Source organism: Lupinus angustifolius, unplaced genomic scaffold (genome assembly GCF_001865875.1).
Source record: "Lupinus angustifolius cultivar Tanjil unplaced genomic scaffold, LupAngTanjil_v1.0 Scaffold_58_29, whole genome shotgun sequence".
NCBI classification, from domain to species: domain Eukaryota; kingdom Viridiplantae; phylum Streptophyta; class Magnoliopsida; order Fabales; family Fabaceae; genus Lupinus; species Lupinus angustifolius.
Genome location: NW_017722822.1, coordinates 1 through 16,029, shown reverse-complemented (window position 1 = coordinate 16,029; position 16,029 = coordinate 1). Strand labels below are relative to the sequence as shown.

Sequence of the window (16,029 nt, the reverse complement as noted above, 5' to 3'; positions counted from 1 at the left end):
AATCTTGTTCGGTGAGTAGTCGGGTGAACAAACATATAAATCTTATGATCTCACTTTGGGTAACAAAACCTTAATATGATCATTTCACCTTCTCTTATGTAGTTGTTTAATTTAAATTGAAAAAACAATACAGTTTCATTTCATTTCATGTTTGCATATCTAAACCATTAGATTTCCATAGAATTGATGACTAGGATGGAGGTAGGTTTAAAAAACTCACTCTTGGAGTAAGTGGATCCCCACCCTCAAGAGGAGGGATTCACTTACTCCAAGAGTAAGTTTTTAAAACTTACTCCACATCCTAGCCATCAATTCTAGGGAAATCCAATGGTTTGAATTAGTGGATATATTTAAACCATTAGATTTCCATAGAATTGATGGCTATGATGAGAGTAAGTTTAAAAATTTTACTCTTGGAGTAAGTGGATCCTCACCTTTGCATTAATCTATCTATACAATTTAATGTTTACTATTACTCGAAGAATTATTGTATTTTTTTACCTCATCAAGAGTTTGTGTTATCTTTTCCATTGAATTTTAATATCATAGTTCGAATTCTTTCAATTTTAATTTTCCCCTATTATATTTAAAAAAATCAAATTCGAAATTAAAGTTTTTATAATTTTAAAATATTTTTTAATAAAAAAGACTCAAATAGTATCATAATTTGATTTCCTTGTTTTCATTAAAAAAATTAGATTAGAAAATGAAAAAAATATTCTATTTTCTACAACTTTTAAAATATTTATTTTAAAAAAAAATCATATAGTATCATGTTTGGTTTCCTATTTTCATTAGAAAAATTAAATTCGAAATTATCATTTATTTTTGTTATGTGTTGGAACATGCAAATACATTTGTAATATGTGTGTTCTTAACAATACAAATGTAAGGTAACATATGTGTTTTAACTATGTGAATGCACTACTAATATGTGTGTTTTAACTATGTGAATGCATAGACAATATGTGTTTTCTTGGCAATGCATATGTATGGGTAACATGTGTGCTTTTAATCATGAAATGCACAAGTCGCATATGTGTTTTTAACAATATGAATGCGCATGTCTGTGTTTTTAATCATACAAATATACGAGTAACATGTGCATTCTTAACCATGCAAATACACGATAATATGTGTTCTTAATCATGCGGTAAAAATTATCTTCTTATACAAATGTACAAGTTAATTAATGGTTAAAATAACATTAATCCATGCAATCACCTTAATTATGTAAATGTGCGAATAACATATAAGTTATTAACCATGTTAATGCACATGTAATATATGTTCTTAATTATGCTGCAAAAGAATATTACCAGTACGAATGCACATATAATTTACTAGTTATTGTCAACAATAAAGACCTAGTCACGTTTTCTATACTAATCCCCTCCCCACAAACCCAAACTCACGCAAAAGTAAGGAATAATCTACCTGTATTTTACTGGGAATAATAACGTGTATAGAACATTTTAGATCCATGATTATATTTAGCAACTGAATGCGAGTGATTCCCTACCATATTGAACTTTTTAAGCTGAATAGTATCATTGAATACTTAATCTCTCTTTAAAGTTGATTAATAATTAGAAATTCAGTAAAGGTCTTCGGTTACTAAAGCAAAATTTCCAAATACAACAAAGAAAAAGCCGTTTTAAAATAGCCACTTTGCGTGTTGTGTTTTCTTTTTTGTTTGGCTTGAATGGTAACTCTCAAACCTAAACCCAGCTATGAAATTTTGCGTGTATTTTTTGAGTTGTTTCAACTTTCTAGTGCCCAAGGTTTTTCATACTTACTATAAAGTAAAGAGGATATAGCATAAAACCTAGGTCCATTTGCATCCCCAACTTTTCTGCCTCATAAAAACTTAAAAAACTAATAATTTGACATGTAATTGTGCCACATTTGAACAAGCTTAAATACTAGTATAGTATTTTAATTTAGGTAATGTTTTGTTGATTTGTTTTGTCTCTTCTGCTTCATGGTATTGATTGGTATAACTTATTAAGTGCGCACTACATGCAAGTTAATTATGAAAATATAAATGCTTAATAATAAGTACATATTACATTTTTTTCAACATTGTTTTTTTCTTCAGGTGAAGTATACTTTTCAATACATATATTTCTTTTCAAACAAGTTTCAGTTAAGAAAGATGTAAACCAGTGTAATATAACACATCTTTGTTCAAATTTTATTTTGATGTATATCCCATATATTTCTAAAAACATGAGTAAAATTTTAATCATTTTCAATTTTAACGTATATCCGTTGTCTTGCAAACGCTATTTAAGTTACCCGAAGTAGTACACAAACAAAGGTAACATATATTTACAATTTTGTTTATCACGCTTATTGTTCATGTTTATTGGCTATAGTAGGGATGGAAACAGAGTGCATGAGAGTAGTGTTTTTTGTTTGTTTTCAAACCCGCATTATTTTGCGAATGTATTTGTCGGTCCCTAATAAATTTTTAATTTTTATTATATATTTATATATTTTATAACAATCTATATATAAAAATAATTATTATAAGAATAATAAGATATTTAATATATTAAACTTATGACTATTTTCAAATATCTGTAATTTATTATGAAATAATAATAAATTAAATAATATATAATCTTAAAATAATAATAACAAATATAATATATAAAATTTAATTAGAAAATAAATTTATAATAAAACAAACTGATTCGAATATCCATGTGGGATACAACGTTATTAAATTGTAATTAGTCATTGATTCGACCAGTGTACTAGGTCAATGATTAGATTGGTGGATTATTTGTTGGATTGATTAATTCAGTTCACATTAAAAATTCTAAAAAAATAATATTACTAATTAACATTATTTAATAAATTTATAATTTGAATTTTAAAGTACCTAATTAAACAACTAGAAAGAAATATTTTACCTCAAAAAATATCACCACTAAGTTGAAAATGTCAGAAATTAATATAGATTTTATACTTTAATCACAACAAATACATACAATATACAGCTAATAAGTTTTGTTACACAATATAGTTTAAACAATAGCACACAAATAGATTAAAAACAAAAGCACCACTATACGTTTTGTTACAAAGTAGAATAATAAATTAAGGCAAACAACTTGTTTTTATTAAACTCTTACTGAATTAGATAGATTTTTTATAAGACAAATATAGGTTTTTTATGAGCACACAATATAGGTTTTGTTACAAAACCAGCTACCTAATTCTAAGACAAACACCTAGTTATTTTATGAAAAACTCAAACTCAATTAATAAGATAACCTTTTCCTCAAGTAATCTTGAAATAAAATATTAAATTTATTACAAAATATTAATTACCTAAATATTTCTCTTGATAGTTCAAATCTTTTCTACCACAAATTATATGAGTTATATTAATTCTCTAAATCATATTTTTTTAAACTTTAGCCCATGGTTGATGTGGTGCAGTGGTGACATTAACATGACCACCGTTAGGTCGCGTAATCATTTTCCATCCAAATGAAAATTAAAGTTATGAATTAAAACTAAAAATTATTTGTAGGGACATAGTCCAAAATAATCAACATTTATAGAAACCAAAAACATATTTAAACCTTCTAACTAAAAAATAGTTTTTTGTTAAATTTGCATGTAAGTTTATCTATACTTATTATTATATATGGATATAATAGTTAGATGATATAATTTTTTTGCTTTATTTTACAATATTATTACATTTATTTTTATTATCACTCAAAATTAAATTTATTATTTTCTCAACAATAAATATCATATATTATTTTTTTAAAGGTTTAGTTTACATCTATATAACTTTTATTTGTGTTAGATTGTTAGTATCAATTAATAATAATAAATTAGTGAATTAAAAAAAGGCAGGTTGAGAACCACAAATAAAAAAATATTATCATATAAACGATTAGCCATCACAACAATGAGAGACACCTGAAAGTTTTATTTTATATCATAAAAACATAATCCAATTTTTTTGGCACATTAATTTATTAAAGAAATTAAAAAATGGAATTAGTTCAATCAAACACGTCTTAAAACAAGTGAGAGTTGAGACCACCGTTTTGGTGGGGCCATCAGGTGAGAGAGAAAACATGTTTCACAGTAATTAGGTTATCTCTTCTTGTTCTAATTCAAAGGTAACGACATTATATCTTGGCATTGCTTTTTGGAATTTTCTCATCACCCTCATTATTTTCATTTTTAAAACCATCCTAAACTTTGATTTTTGTGAGTAAATATGATAAACTATTTTTTTAAGTATTATTGGAAATGATTTAATATGTATATACTGATATTGTAAATGTTTTTTATATTTTCAGTTTGTCATTCACCATTAATCTTTACTCTCAAATAAAAAAATAATGCAAATTAATAGTGATGATATGCTGAAAAGCTTTACACTGTCAATGCATAGATTTTCACTGCTGTCATTACATAAAAATAATGTTAAATTAAAGAGTGTAATATTGATGCACTATCAGTGTAAAGAATTATGCACAATCAATGCATCATCTACCGTTCATTTGGATTATTTTTTTGTAAAAAGTCAAACATAATTGAAAATGAATGGTAGATAATGGAATGACAGTGTAAAAACTCTTACACTGTTGGTATATACATCTTTTTCTTTAACTTAAAAGGAATAAAAATCCTAACTTGTGCCTTCTTTAATCCAGGTCATTAATTTTATTTTAGAGTTTAAAATCTACGTATTGTTAGTATAATTTTTTTTATCCTATCAGCATGTCATTTACAATTAATTTATGATAATTAGCCTATAAATAATGGATGATTAGTTGACAGCGTAAAAATACATACACTATCTATATGTACACATATTAAATCATTTATTTTATATCTGCATTGTTTTTTGGAATTTTCTTAGCAAACCTCATCATTTTCATGTTCTTATTTTTCTTTTTCAGTTTCATCTGATTTCTCTCATTTTTATATAAACGTATCTTTCTTCATCCTTTCATTGCTAAGAGTTCTCTCTCTCTCTCTTTCTCTCTCTCTCTTTCTTTCTCTGGTCTCTCTACTATGGCCATGACCATAGATATAGAAGATGAAGGCACGCATGATATTGGGTTCTTCTGGGAAAATCAGTCATTGGGTTTCTCTGATTTTGATAACTCAGGTGACATCAAAGAGAAGTTAGTCATTGAGAAATCGAACCCAGAAGAAGGAAATGAAGGAAAACCTCTCATGAGTAAGAAACGAACTCGAGAGAATGTTTGTAGAAGTGAAAAGAAGGTAATCAGTGGAAAAGAGAAAGATGGAAAGTCTTGTAAAGTGGATCATGAAATGCATATATTGAATGAGAGAGAAAGGAGGAAGAAGATAAAGAACATGTTTGCTACTCTTCATGCTTTTCTTCCACAACTTCCTTCTAAGGTAGTTCAATTTCATTTCTATATTTCAAGACTTGAATTTTAAAGAAATGTCTTTACTTTTTTATGTTGTTTATTTCTGAAACTTTAGATCATCCTATATGGGATTATGAAAGGGTGTTAAAAAGTGTTGTTATTCATACTTCAAACTTCACTTCTTATTATCAGTTACAAAGGTTTTGAGAGATCTTACTTGTGATTGAAATATATGATCATATAAAATAATTTGATTCAATCTAAAAAATAAAAATTGTTTTTACTCCTTATATTTAATATTTTATACATAACTCTCAACCAAAAATTCATTTAATTTCAAATTAGAGAAAAAATTAATTACTATCAAATAAATCATTTATAAAAACAATAGTCATGTTGCAATAAAAAGTTTTGTTACTCCCTTACCTTTTTTGATAAGAAACTTATCTCTTTCGAAATTCATGAATGTCTCTTTTAACAAGTGTTGCTCCCATATTATGATAAATAAAAACTTATTGTAAAAGATTTTGGTGCAATACAACAAATTTGTGACACAACTACTGATCTCAAGGATTAAAAAATAAAATTATTTTGATAGATAAAGTTAGACAACCCTAGGTGGTAAACACAAAAATAAAAGGACAATCCTAGGTGAGAGATTTAGTAATATATGAGTGCACCACTTTTTTCCTACCTAGTCAAAGTTCAAGTAAATCAAATGAATGCGACCATGGATAGAAAATTAAATCTCTCAAAACCACAATAGCAATAATTAAATTCCCTTAAAAAATATGAACCAACAATAAGTAGATTTATTTTTTGGGTTAAACATTAAGATCAACTCCACAACCACTTAAGTTAAGCTTAGGAGGCATAAAATTTAGTTCTAATATGCTTTTTGATTTAATTTGATCTTATGTAGGTGGACAAATTAACCATTATCGATGAAGCAGTGGACTACATCAAATATCTGAAACAAACTTTGGAAAAGCTAGAAAAACAGAAACAAGAAAGGTTTCAATCAATCTCAGCTTTTAGGTATGAGCCATCATCACATATGATCAATTCACATTTGTATCCTATCAACTCAAATGAAGCATCAATAGCTTATGATCATGGATCTTTCAATAACTTCACTAATATAAGTGGAAATCAAAACCCTTCAAATTCAACTGCAATCTCAGTCCCTCAACAACCACTAGCATTTCAAATATGGTCTTCTCCAAATGTAGTCTTGAATATTTGTGGAAAGGAAGCACAATTCTGCATATTTACAGCTAAAAAGCCAGGTCTTTTAACTGCTATAGCTTCTGTGCTAGAGAAGTTCAAGATAAATGTCATATATGCCAACATAATGTGTGATGCTAATGGAAACAGATACATGATTCAAACCAATGTAAGTTTGAAACACTCTCTACTTTATCCTTTTTCTTATATGTGTTTTGCAAGATTTGTTAATTAATCTATTTAGGTAATAGATTTTATTTTATTTGAAATCATAAGAGTTGATAATTATTTCATATACACACTTAGGGTATTAGTATTGCTCTTTAAATATTATTTTGATAATTACTTACAATTGATATACTTAAATTTTATTTTAAAAATCTGAAACATTCAAATTGACTATTCAACTCTAAATTCTATTGCTAGCATAAGAGCCAACTCTATCTTGAAATTGATGTCAAGTACAATTAATTATTGTAATTAGTATATTCTAGCCCAAAAAGATAAAAAGAGCATGGAACTTTGAAATAAAACATATATATTGTTTCTTTTTATATGCATATTAATTTTTTGTTCTTGAATTAAATATGATTTTATAATAGGATAGAAAATGAATGAAGCATGTAAAATAAAAAAGTTTAAAGTATACATTGGCAAGGCAAATGTGAACATAGTTTCATTTAGCTCAAATTAAATGGTTATTTGTGCAGGCAAATCCACATCAATTAATCCTGGAGAGTACTTCTTTGGAGGAAATTTACAAGCAAGCAGCCAGAGAGATTATGCAATGGATCTCTTAAAGTTTTAATGTTTGAGATTTTTATATTCTCCGTATCTTAAATTTGAATTTTTATATTTTCTCTAAAAACAATTTGCTTTATGGTTTTGAACTAGTTTGAATGCTCTTTTCTATTTTCTGTTATGTCTGGACATAGACCTTGTTGAGATTCAATGGCAAAACTGTATGATCATTGTTATCATATTTTAATATGCATGTACTAGTTAGTAACTTATACCTTATTAATATTCGATATCATCGGTTAATAATGTTTGTTGAATGAAAAGGGGTTAATGCCCATTAAGAAAATTTTATAATGACAAGCATATAAAAAAGATTGCCCTTTTTGGTGGCATAAAGCTGAGGGTTGACAACCGGAAAGATCAGTTTGGGGTTACTCAACCCTGAATTTGAAATCATGTACTAGAATCCAAACCTAAAAGTATCGAGGTTAATAAAAGACTATTATCCACACCCTATCGGATTTTGAATAACTTGAATTTGTATAAAACTTGTCAAAACCTTGCCCTTATCTTTTAAATGAATATTTTTGCTCTCTAGAGTGTAGAGTGATTATATATATATAAATATATATATTTATATTTATATGATAATGGTGTTAAATTTGGATCCAGTTCAAGTATCACATGTATCAAACCCAAATCTTTCTACCAAAAAAATACAAAACCCAAACCTAATATCTAAAATTGGGGAAAATAAAAGTTTATTCAATATGAGTTTTCTTTATTAAATTTGGGTTAGGTTTAGATGGGTATCCAAAGTTTCAGATTAAGTTATTGTTGCAGTAGAAAAAGATTCTCACAAAATTTTGAATTAGAAATCATAGTTTGGATAAACTTTTAATCTATTTGTTAAATTCGTATTATTGACTAATCAAATTTGACAAAATAATACAAAGATATTAATCTTTCTTTTTAAGTGAATAAAGTTTTTTAATTGAATGAAATATAAAGTGAGACAAGAATAAAGACATGTGATCCTCATCCTTACGAGACACCTTCACACACCTTTTTCCTTTCACCTACAGTTACTCTTTCCCCCAACCTCATTGCATCCATTAAACCCTCACAGGTTCACAGTCATCCACCAATGGTTCGTTACCCAGCATCACTAATTTCATCATAAAGGAGGAAATCATCACTGAACTTATAATTTCCTTCCTCTTTTACGAAATGTATCAATCCTTAACTTTCTGTTTTCTTTTTCTTAAACAATATCCATAGAATAGTTGTTAATAATCTCCTTATAATAACAGGGGTTCGAGGTTTTGAATCCTAAGTGTGGGGGTTTTAAAAGTTGGACCCGTAGTTATATGTTTATTATCAAATAGTAATAGAATTATGAATACAATGAATATAACTAAGATACTTATATTTGATCCTCTATATTTTCTCTTAAACTTTGTTTGAGAGTTATGAGAGAAAATAAAAGAGAGATCAAAATGTTAGAAAAGGGAGAAAAAGAGAGATCAAAATGTTAGAAAAGGGATGAAGGAAATGAAAAAAGGAAGAAGTTCTCATCCTTATTTGGGAGTATAAAAATTTAGATGAGTGAAGGTAAACTAATGATAATGTAAGAATATTTTTTTATTTTTTATTTAAAAATGTAATTAGCAATAAGAAATGAATAATAATGTATAATTATATAATATTATTAAAAATATTTAACTATTTTAACATTTTATCTCCAAAAACCTTAAATTAGGAGAATTTACCTATATGTAGAAAGTTAAGGTAACCAACTAACTTGAACTTGAACTATGGGCTTGGTGATTTGGTTTTGGATATTCTTCTTGCTGGGCTTTATTAACCCATCACAGGCTGGTATATAAAAAGCATTCAGCCCACCAATCCATTAAGCTAAAAATATATTGTCCCAAATTAACCCATGTTTGAAACACAATTGAAAATAAAGAAAAGGCACAAGTAGGGTTAATCAGTAAAACATCACAACTCATTTGCTAAATTTAGAAACAAATTCAAATTAGGGGGTTCATTAAAGGATGACAAGTGGCAAAGATTTCCAGAGAATGACCTTAAAATTTATATTATAAAGATGTTTATATAACCACTATGTGTTGGGTGCTAGATTTGTGTCAATTTTATCAGTTTTCTATTTCAGGAGTTTGTTGAGCTTCTTGTGGATCAATACCCCACATTAGAGCCAGCATTAACCATTGGTCAGAGGATTTTCGTACATAAATGCTACAGGAATTTACTAGCTCCTCTAAAATATAAAGAATGGACTAACATATATGATGTCAAATCTGCACTTAGGACTTGATAGAATCCTCCGAATGGCAATCAGATTCATTGTCTGGCCCAACTTAGTAGTCTTATAAAGTGGTCTCTCAGTACAGATATAACTTATCTTCAAAGTTTCAAGGCTGTATTTGTCACAAAAGAGGTTACTGGCATGGTCACAACTTTGAAGTTAGTGGGGTTTTAATCTTCAATTCCATCATGCCATTGGCCTGATATTGCGCTGAAAGATTCTTTTTGAGCTTATAGAGGAGATTATGAACTTCATCAAAATGAGGCTTTGTTGCATTTCTTGTGTTCTCAATCCACTGCAGAACTTTCTTGTGTGGGCTAAGAATACGATCACGGTCCTTCTCATCTAAAATCTGCATCCAAAAACATTAAAGTTACTATCATGAATTCATGATTCCCCTTGAGAAGGGGTCGGGGTAGAACTGTGTCCGGCGTGACACATTTCTTGGTAGAAAAAGCCTTTGATTAGACCAACATTAATGGTAAGACTAAGCTGCAAATTTCAGGACTTTCAATCCAAAAAAATGACCAGAAAGCTGTTCAAAATTTAAATTCTACAAACTCACAAGCAAAGATACTGACCTAAAAATATAAAAGATATCCCCAGTGAGTCATGGCATAGTGAAAACTCTTTTATACTAACTTCCCATTTACCTCTAATTGCATAATTTCGCAAACCAAGCTGAGATCTGCTATAGATGGTTGGAAGCTACCGAGCAAGTACAGTCCATTCCCCTGAAGCCAAATGTTCTCTATTATTGACAGAGATGATATCAAAATTTTCTCACCTTCTGCTGCTGCTTCCTGGTTTAGTGGTAGACCCAATATAGGAGCTAGAATATTTCGAAGATATATGACTAGAACAAGAACAAGAAGAGTGGGTCATTAAAATTGAGAAGGCAGGAGAACTTTAGCATGCAAATTGCAAAAGAAAAACATCTTCACCCATGCTCAAAGGTAATTACTTGGCAGAATTAAAGCTGAGCATAACATTAGATGTAAATATACACAAGAATGTAAATCAACCTCAAAACATATGGCATTACCAGAACAGCAAAAATTAATGCAAACAACATTGCCAATAACAGGGAACCTGAAATAAACACCAATAAAAAATTGACAAATACATGGAAAACCAATTTGATCAAGGACCATGGTACATTTGCACTCCCCCCACCCCAATGCTTGTATTTAGAGCTTCCTTCCAATGATTTGCTTTCTTTTCATGCCTTTCTCGGTTTGCTTCAACAGCTTCATTAAAAGTCTTTGTATTTCTTGGCATACCTTACAAAAGGGCAGTGGGCAGAAAATTCTTTCTACACCAACTATCAGCATAAAGAAATTCTTCACCTCTCACTTAACTCAACCTTCTACTTTACATTTCAGTGGACACAAAATTCTTTCTACACTAACTATCAGCATTACGAGATTCTTCACCTCTAAATATAACTCAGCTCAACCTCCTACTTTTCATACTAGTTTCACTCTGAAGACAGTAAATTTGATGGCTGAAACCAAATAAAAAAAGGGTGCTTTTGAGCTACAGTATAATTACCTGCCCCATGGCGCAAATTTAGGTGATGCCAATCCAACACGGAGTGAATTTTAGCTCTCTTGGTAAGATCAGCTGGGTACCTTACGGAAAAGTAAAAAGTAATGATGTTTACAACAAAGGCAGCATAGATGTATGTCACTAAATAAAGGATCGATATAGAGACAAAGAAAGAACCCTGCAGTATGCAATGACTAGTGTACAAAAAGGTGAATCTTACATTAGAATGCATGCCTATTCTTTAAGTTTAAGAGGCAAGCATCACTTGCTAATGTTTTTCCATATTCATGGTTATGGATCATATTTTATGACACATCTAAATTTTCTAGTACCTAAAAAAACTAAATTGATTGAGGTTTCTTTGTTAAAGACCCTAAGTTTAGCTAATTAAACACATGCAGAACCTGATTTTGTTACACTGTTCATTCACTTACTGTATTTGCAACTCGTAAATTAGTACATAAGTATGTTGGCAATTAAAAGTAATTGTCTTGTTGAAATTAATATGCTATGGGGAAAAATATGAACACACAGAGAAAAAAAATTCAATCTCATAGAATTCTATGTGACACACAAGCTCACTAGAGCCTCTTTTTTTCCCCTCTGTTTTTTGTTACTCACAAGTACATTGCCACTGAAATTGTTTAAAAGCTCTCCATATATTATACTTGCAAGATGGTTAAATAATTACAACGCCATATTAAAATTATCAAAAGATGTCTAATATACTTTAGATAAAATTGACATTGACCAATCTAGATACAACTTAGAAATAGTTGTCAATCTAATCTTTTGACTAAGATAAAGGTGGAACAGCTTCTATATGTTTTTTTTCAATTTTCCAAGTTTAAAATCTAAGAAAGTACAATACAACACTGACCAATGGTTTGCAACTCCCGGAAAGGCAGAAGCAATGTAGATAAGAATTGAGTGACTGCAAGCAAAGAAGAAAAGAAATACATATATCAATGATTTAATATGAAAGAGGATAACTTCATAGCAAGTAATTAGTTAAAAACCATTGTTATAAAAATTGAGCCTGACCGGCAAAACCATGAACTACTATGTTTCTACTTTCTAGTATAAACTACACTTCAATCACAATTGTGCCCATTGAACCAGTTGAACTGCGACATGAAAGACTCTCCGGTTTATTCTATGGTTCAGTTTTAAAACATAGCCAGAAGCAAAACATTTACAAAAAAGATCATAAACAAATTCAAATTGTAGAAATGAAATTGAAATGGAAGTGAAATGAAATAGAAATAGGGTACCTCTCAAATAACTTGAAGTTTCCATCAACAATAGCAGGGAGTTTCTGGAGAGGGTTAATGGCTGATACAAAATCCAAAACATAACCCCATAAAGTTCACCATAAGAAGTGAAAAAGAAGAAAAATTGTCTCAAAACTTTGTCAATTTGCACCAGAAACTTATGACTTTGTTCCTTTTTTTGCTTCTTAGCCATATAATAATACTAAATCTCAGTAAGATAATCGGTCTATCATCTTCACATCTAAGTTGATTTTGAATATTTTAGAGTCAGACTCCTCTCCAATACTGGAATGAGAAGTACAATCAAAGACAAGTCAAAATATAATGACATTTGTATCTTTTTATTTATGATGAGATTATAATTTTATCCTTACAAAAAAGAATTACCCTCTCCCAGTGATTTAATTTCCAATGTGGTCGGAATAACCGCAATCATTACTGTACCTTCGAATTCGGGAGATAAATGTTGACGTTTGAATATTTCCACTTTGATTTCTTCGAAATCTATTCCATTGGCTCTACGAATTTTGGCATTTCAATCATAATATAAATTTGTTATATATGAAAAATAAAATAGTGAAAAGAAAGAATTGAATTATAATTACTTGCAAAAGATTAGAACTGCACGGGATGGCTGGGACAAGCGATCCACGTAGAGTTTGAGCCCCATATTCTTCCTCCTCCTCCGCTAACAGTATAAACTAATAAGCTCACTACTAACCACAACTAACTTCCCATTTTGTTCCAACCGATTTATTAGCTTTCCCGATTCAGAATTGGGCTTTTAGGTTTTGCGAGTTGGGCTTTCAGGATTTGCGAGTTGAGTTTTGAATAAAAAAAAAATAAGTTTTTGTATATTTTAGTACTCTGCAAACATTGTCACCGTGTCATTGTCGCTGCCACAACCTCCACAACCCTATCATTGCCTCTACTGCTACCACTGTCATTGCTTCCATTATCACTATTACCACCATCACCATTGACACCGAACGATCACTTTGATCTCCACCACCATTGTTGCCTCCACTGCCACTAGGACTGACAATAAGCTGAGGAACTCGAAAATTATTTGAGACTTGGACTCTTTAATTAACTCTATGAATATGATTCTGGAGCTAAATGATTACAAGTTGTCTGAAAATTGAGTTCTTTATCCCTCCAAAAAATTGATGTCGTTATCAAATTCCAATAAAATGATATAAAAATTATTTTATTTTTATAATTTTTCTTTTAATTAGATGATATTTTTTAATTGAAATGAGCTGAATAGTTTTTTGCAATCATCAAGGGGATTCCCTTCATTTTAGGTAAATAATAACTAATATTTTCTTACAATAAGTGTTACTCACCATATATTATATATTTAAGTAAAACTCAACTTCTTAATTACTATTTAAATAATTATATATAGAGTAAATTACACTGACACCCCTGAGTAAATTAGTGTTACTCACCATAATGCATTAACGTTTTTAAAGAAATATTGTTTAAATCGCTCTTATAATATAGTGTAATGAACCAAAAATAATAAAGATATATTGATTTGTATATTATTTGGACTTGTCTACACAATATATTATGTTTTGTTTAACTTAATTGCATTTATCACATTTTTTGTTTAAAAGATTACACTTATTTCTTATTTCTTATGCATGGGTAGTCAATGTAACGGAAGTATAAAAAACTAGAGGAGATTTGCGTAAGTGTAGAAAAGTGAGAGATGATTTATGTAATTTTACTAAAACTCAAGGATGTCAGTATAATTTACTCTTATATATATATATATATGAAAAAGTTGGAGGTGACTTGCTGAAAATTTTGAGCAAGCTAAATTGAATTTTTCATGAAATTTATTTGAGTTCAAGCTGAAACATAGTTGTTATTGAACCAAAGTTGAGCTTTAAACTAAATAAGATGTTGGTTAAGCAGTGTAAAGACTTTACTAGATCCTCAAGGTTGAATGTTCGATTCTTGGGAGGGTCAATCACAAACCATGAAATATAAGAATGTCTCTTGTGACATGAAAGGATATACTATTTTGTTTTGAATATTATAACTCTTGAAGTGGAAAGTTATGAATGAAATAGTAAGAATCTTGGAAAAGAGTCTATATATAGTGTTTGATGGAATGACAATAATTATTAGAAAAATACTTTAAACATAGTCTCAATCTCTGCCCAGAAACATTACTCTGTTAGTCATCAATAAAAAAGAGCATATAAAGAAAGAGAAAAAGATAAAAGAGTTTCTCTATTAACAAAGAACAATATACAACATCAGAAAGGATGATCGTGTCGTCATGGATAGAAGTAATCTATAACTATTCTTATGATGTGAAAGCTATAATTTCTTAAGATTCATTTACACATGGTTTCCATGGTAAGTTTACATATGGTATTAGAGCATTGTATTTAAGAATTTACAATTTTTCATTAATAATGATTTTGATTTTTAATACGAAATATGTTCTTGAATATTTAAAAAACTGATTTTTTGGCTGCATTAGAGTAATAAACAAAATATAGAAAAAAAACATATCATTGTTCTGTTCATAACATTGTTCTGTTCATAACATTGTTCATATTACCTTTTCATTGCACTGTTCATAATGAAAGTGACTAAACTTTGATGTATTCTGCATTTGGTACTCTGTTTCTGAACACATGATGCATAACTTTTATATATATATATATATATATATTTGTGAATGAGTATTGGGACAATATATTTAACACAAACAATAAAGATGTGTATATTTGCTGTTATTAAGTTTAATATATATGTATGAATGTGCGAACAGTACCTCAATATATATATATATATATATTAACAGGCTAAAGCAATATATATTGTTTCTCTATTACGTGTATATATAAACATATATATTTGCTTCCTGTAGTTTACCCGTTAACGTATATATGTATATAAATAAATGTTATATATAGTAGTTAACATATAACAAATATATAACATTAATAGACAAATAATATATATTTTTTATATATATAATATTAACAGTGAAGTAATGTATATATGTTATATATAACATTAGCAGTATATATGTATAATGTTGAATATATATAACTTATGAATATGCATGTAACTTTATAATTTATGTATAATCTTGAGAGTCATATGTATCTTTAATATTATGACTTGTTAGATGAATGAAATTATTGTATGATAGATTTGTTAATCACCAAAGTGATCAAATCTCTATATTAATTAATTCCAAATTATATGATCATATTTCATTTGTTTGGAATTATTGTATGATAGGATTGTTAATCACCAAAGTGGTCAAATCTTTATGTATATTTAATTCCAAATTGTATGATCATATTTCATTTACTCATAAATTTGATAATATGAATGATATAATAATTATTTGTTTATGAGTAAATTGAAGTTCATTATTATAAGACATTCAAGAATCACCAAAGGTTGATTATTTGTTCTTATAATCAATCAATGAAGATGAGTGTTGGTAGTGTAAATGTATCATTAGTTATATTTA

General features: G+C 28.7%; 2 protein-coding genes across 2 annotated transcripts; one reads left to right on the top strand and one right to left on the bottom strand.

Annotated features, from left to right (window-relative positions):
- Nucleotides 1-5,000: 5,000 nt before the first annotated feature.
- On the top strand, nt 5,001-7,594 carry LOC109339125 (transcription factor bHLH95-like). The gene is made up of 3 exons (XM_019576523.1): nt 5,001-5,415; nt 6,310-6,783; nt 7,325-7,594. Exons 1-3 carry the CDS (start codon nt 5,062-5,064, stop codon nt 7,412-7,414), a joined length of 918 nt encoding a protein of 305 aa, XP_019432068.1. The 5' UTR covers nt 5,001-5,061; the 3' UTR covers nt 7,415-7,594.
- A 1,667-nt stretch (nt 7,595-9,261) lies between these two features.
- On the bottom strand, nt 9,262-13,265 carry LOC109339124 (glutathione S-transferase T1-like). Its single transcript, XM_019576522.1, has 7 exons — nt 13,118-13,265; nt 12,957-13,030; nt 12,513-12,573; nt 12,119-12,172; nt 11,242-11,321; nt 10,341-10,543; nt 9,262-10,039 (listed from the first exon to the last, which is right to left on the bottom strand). The coding sequence occupies exons 1-7, from the start codon at nt 13,180-13,182 to the stop codon at nt 9,833-9,835; spliced, it is 744 nt and encodes a 247-aa protein (XP_019432067.1). The 5' UTR covers nt 13,183-13,265; the 3' UTR covers nt 9,262-9,832.
- Between the last annotated feature and the right edge of the window lie 2,764 nt (nt 13,266-16,029).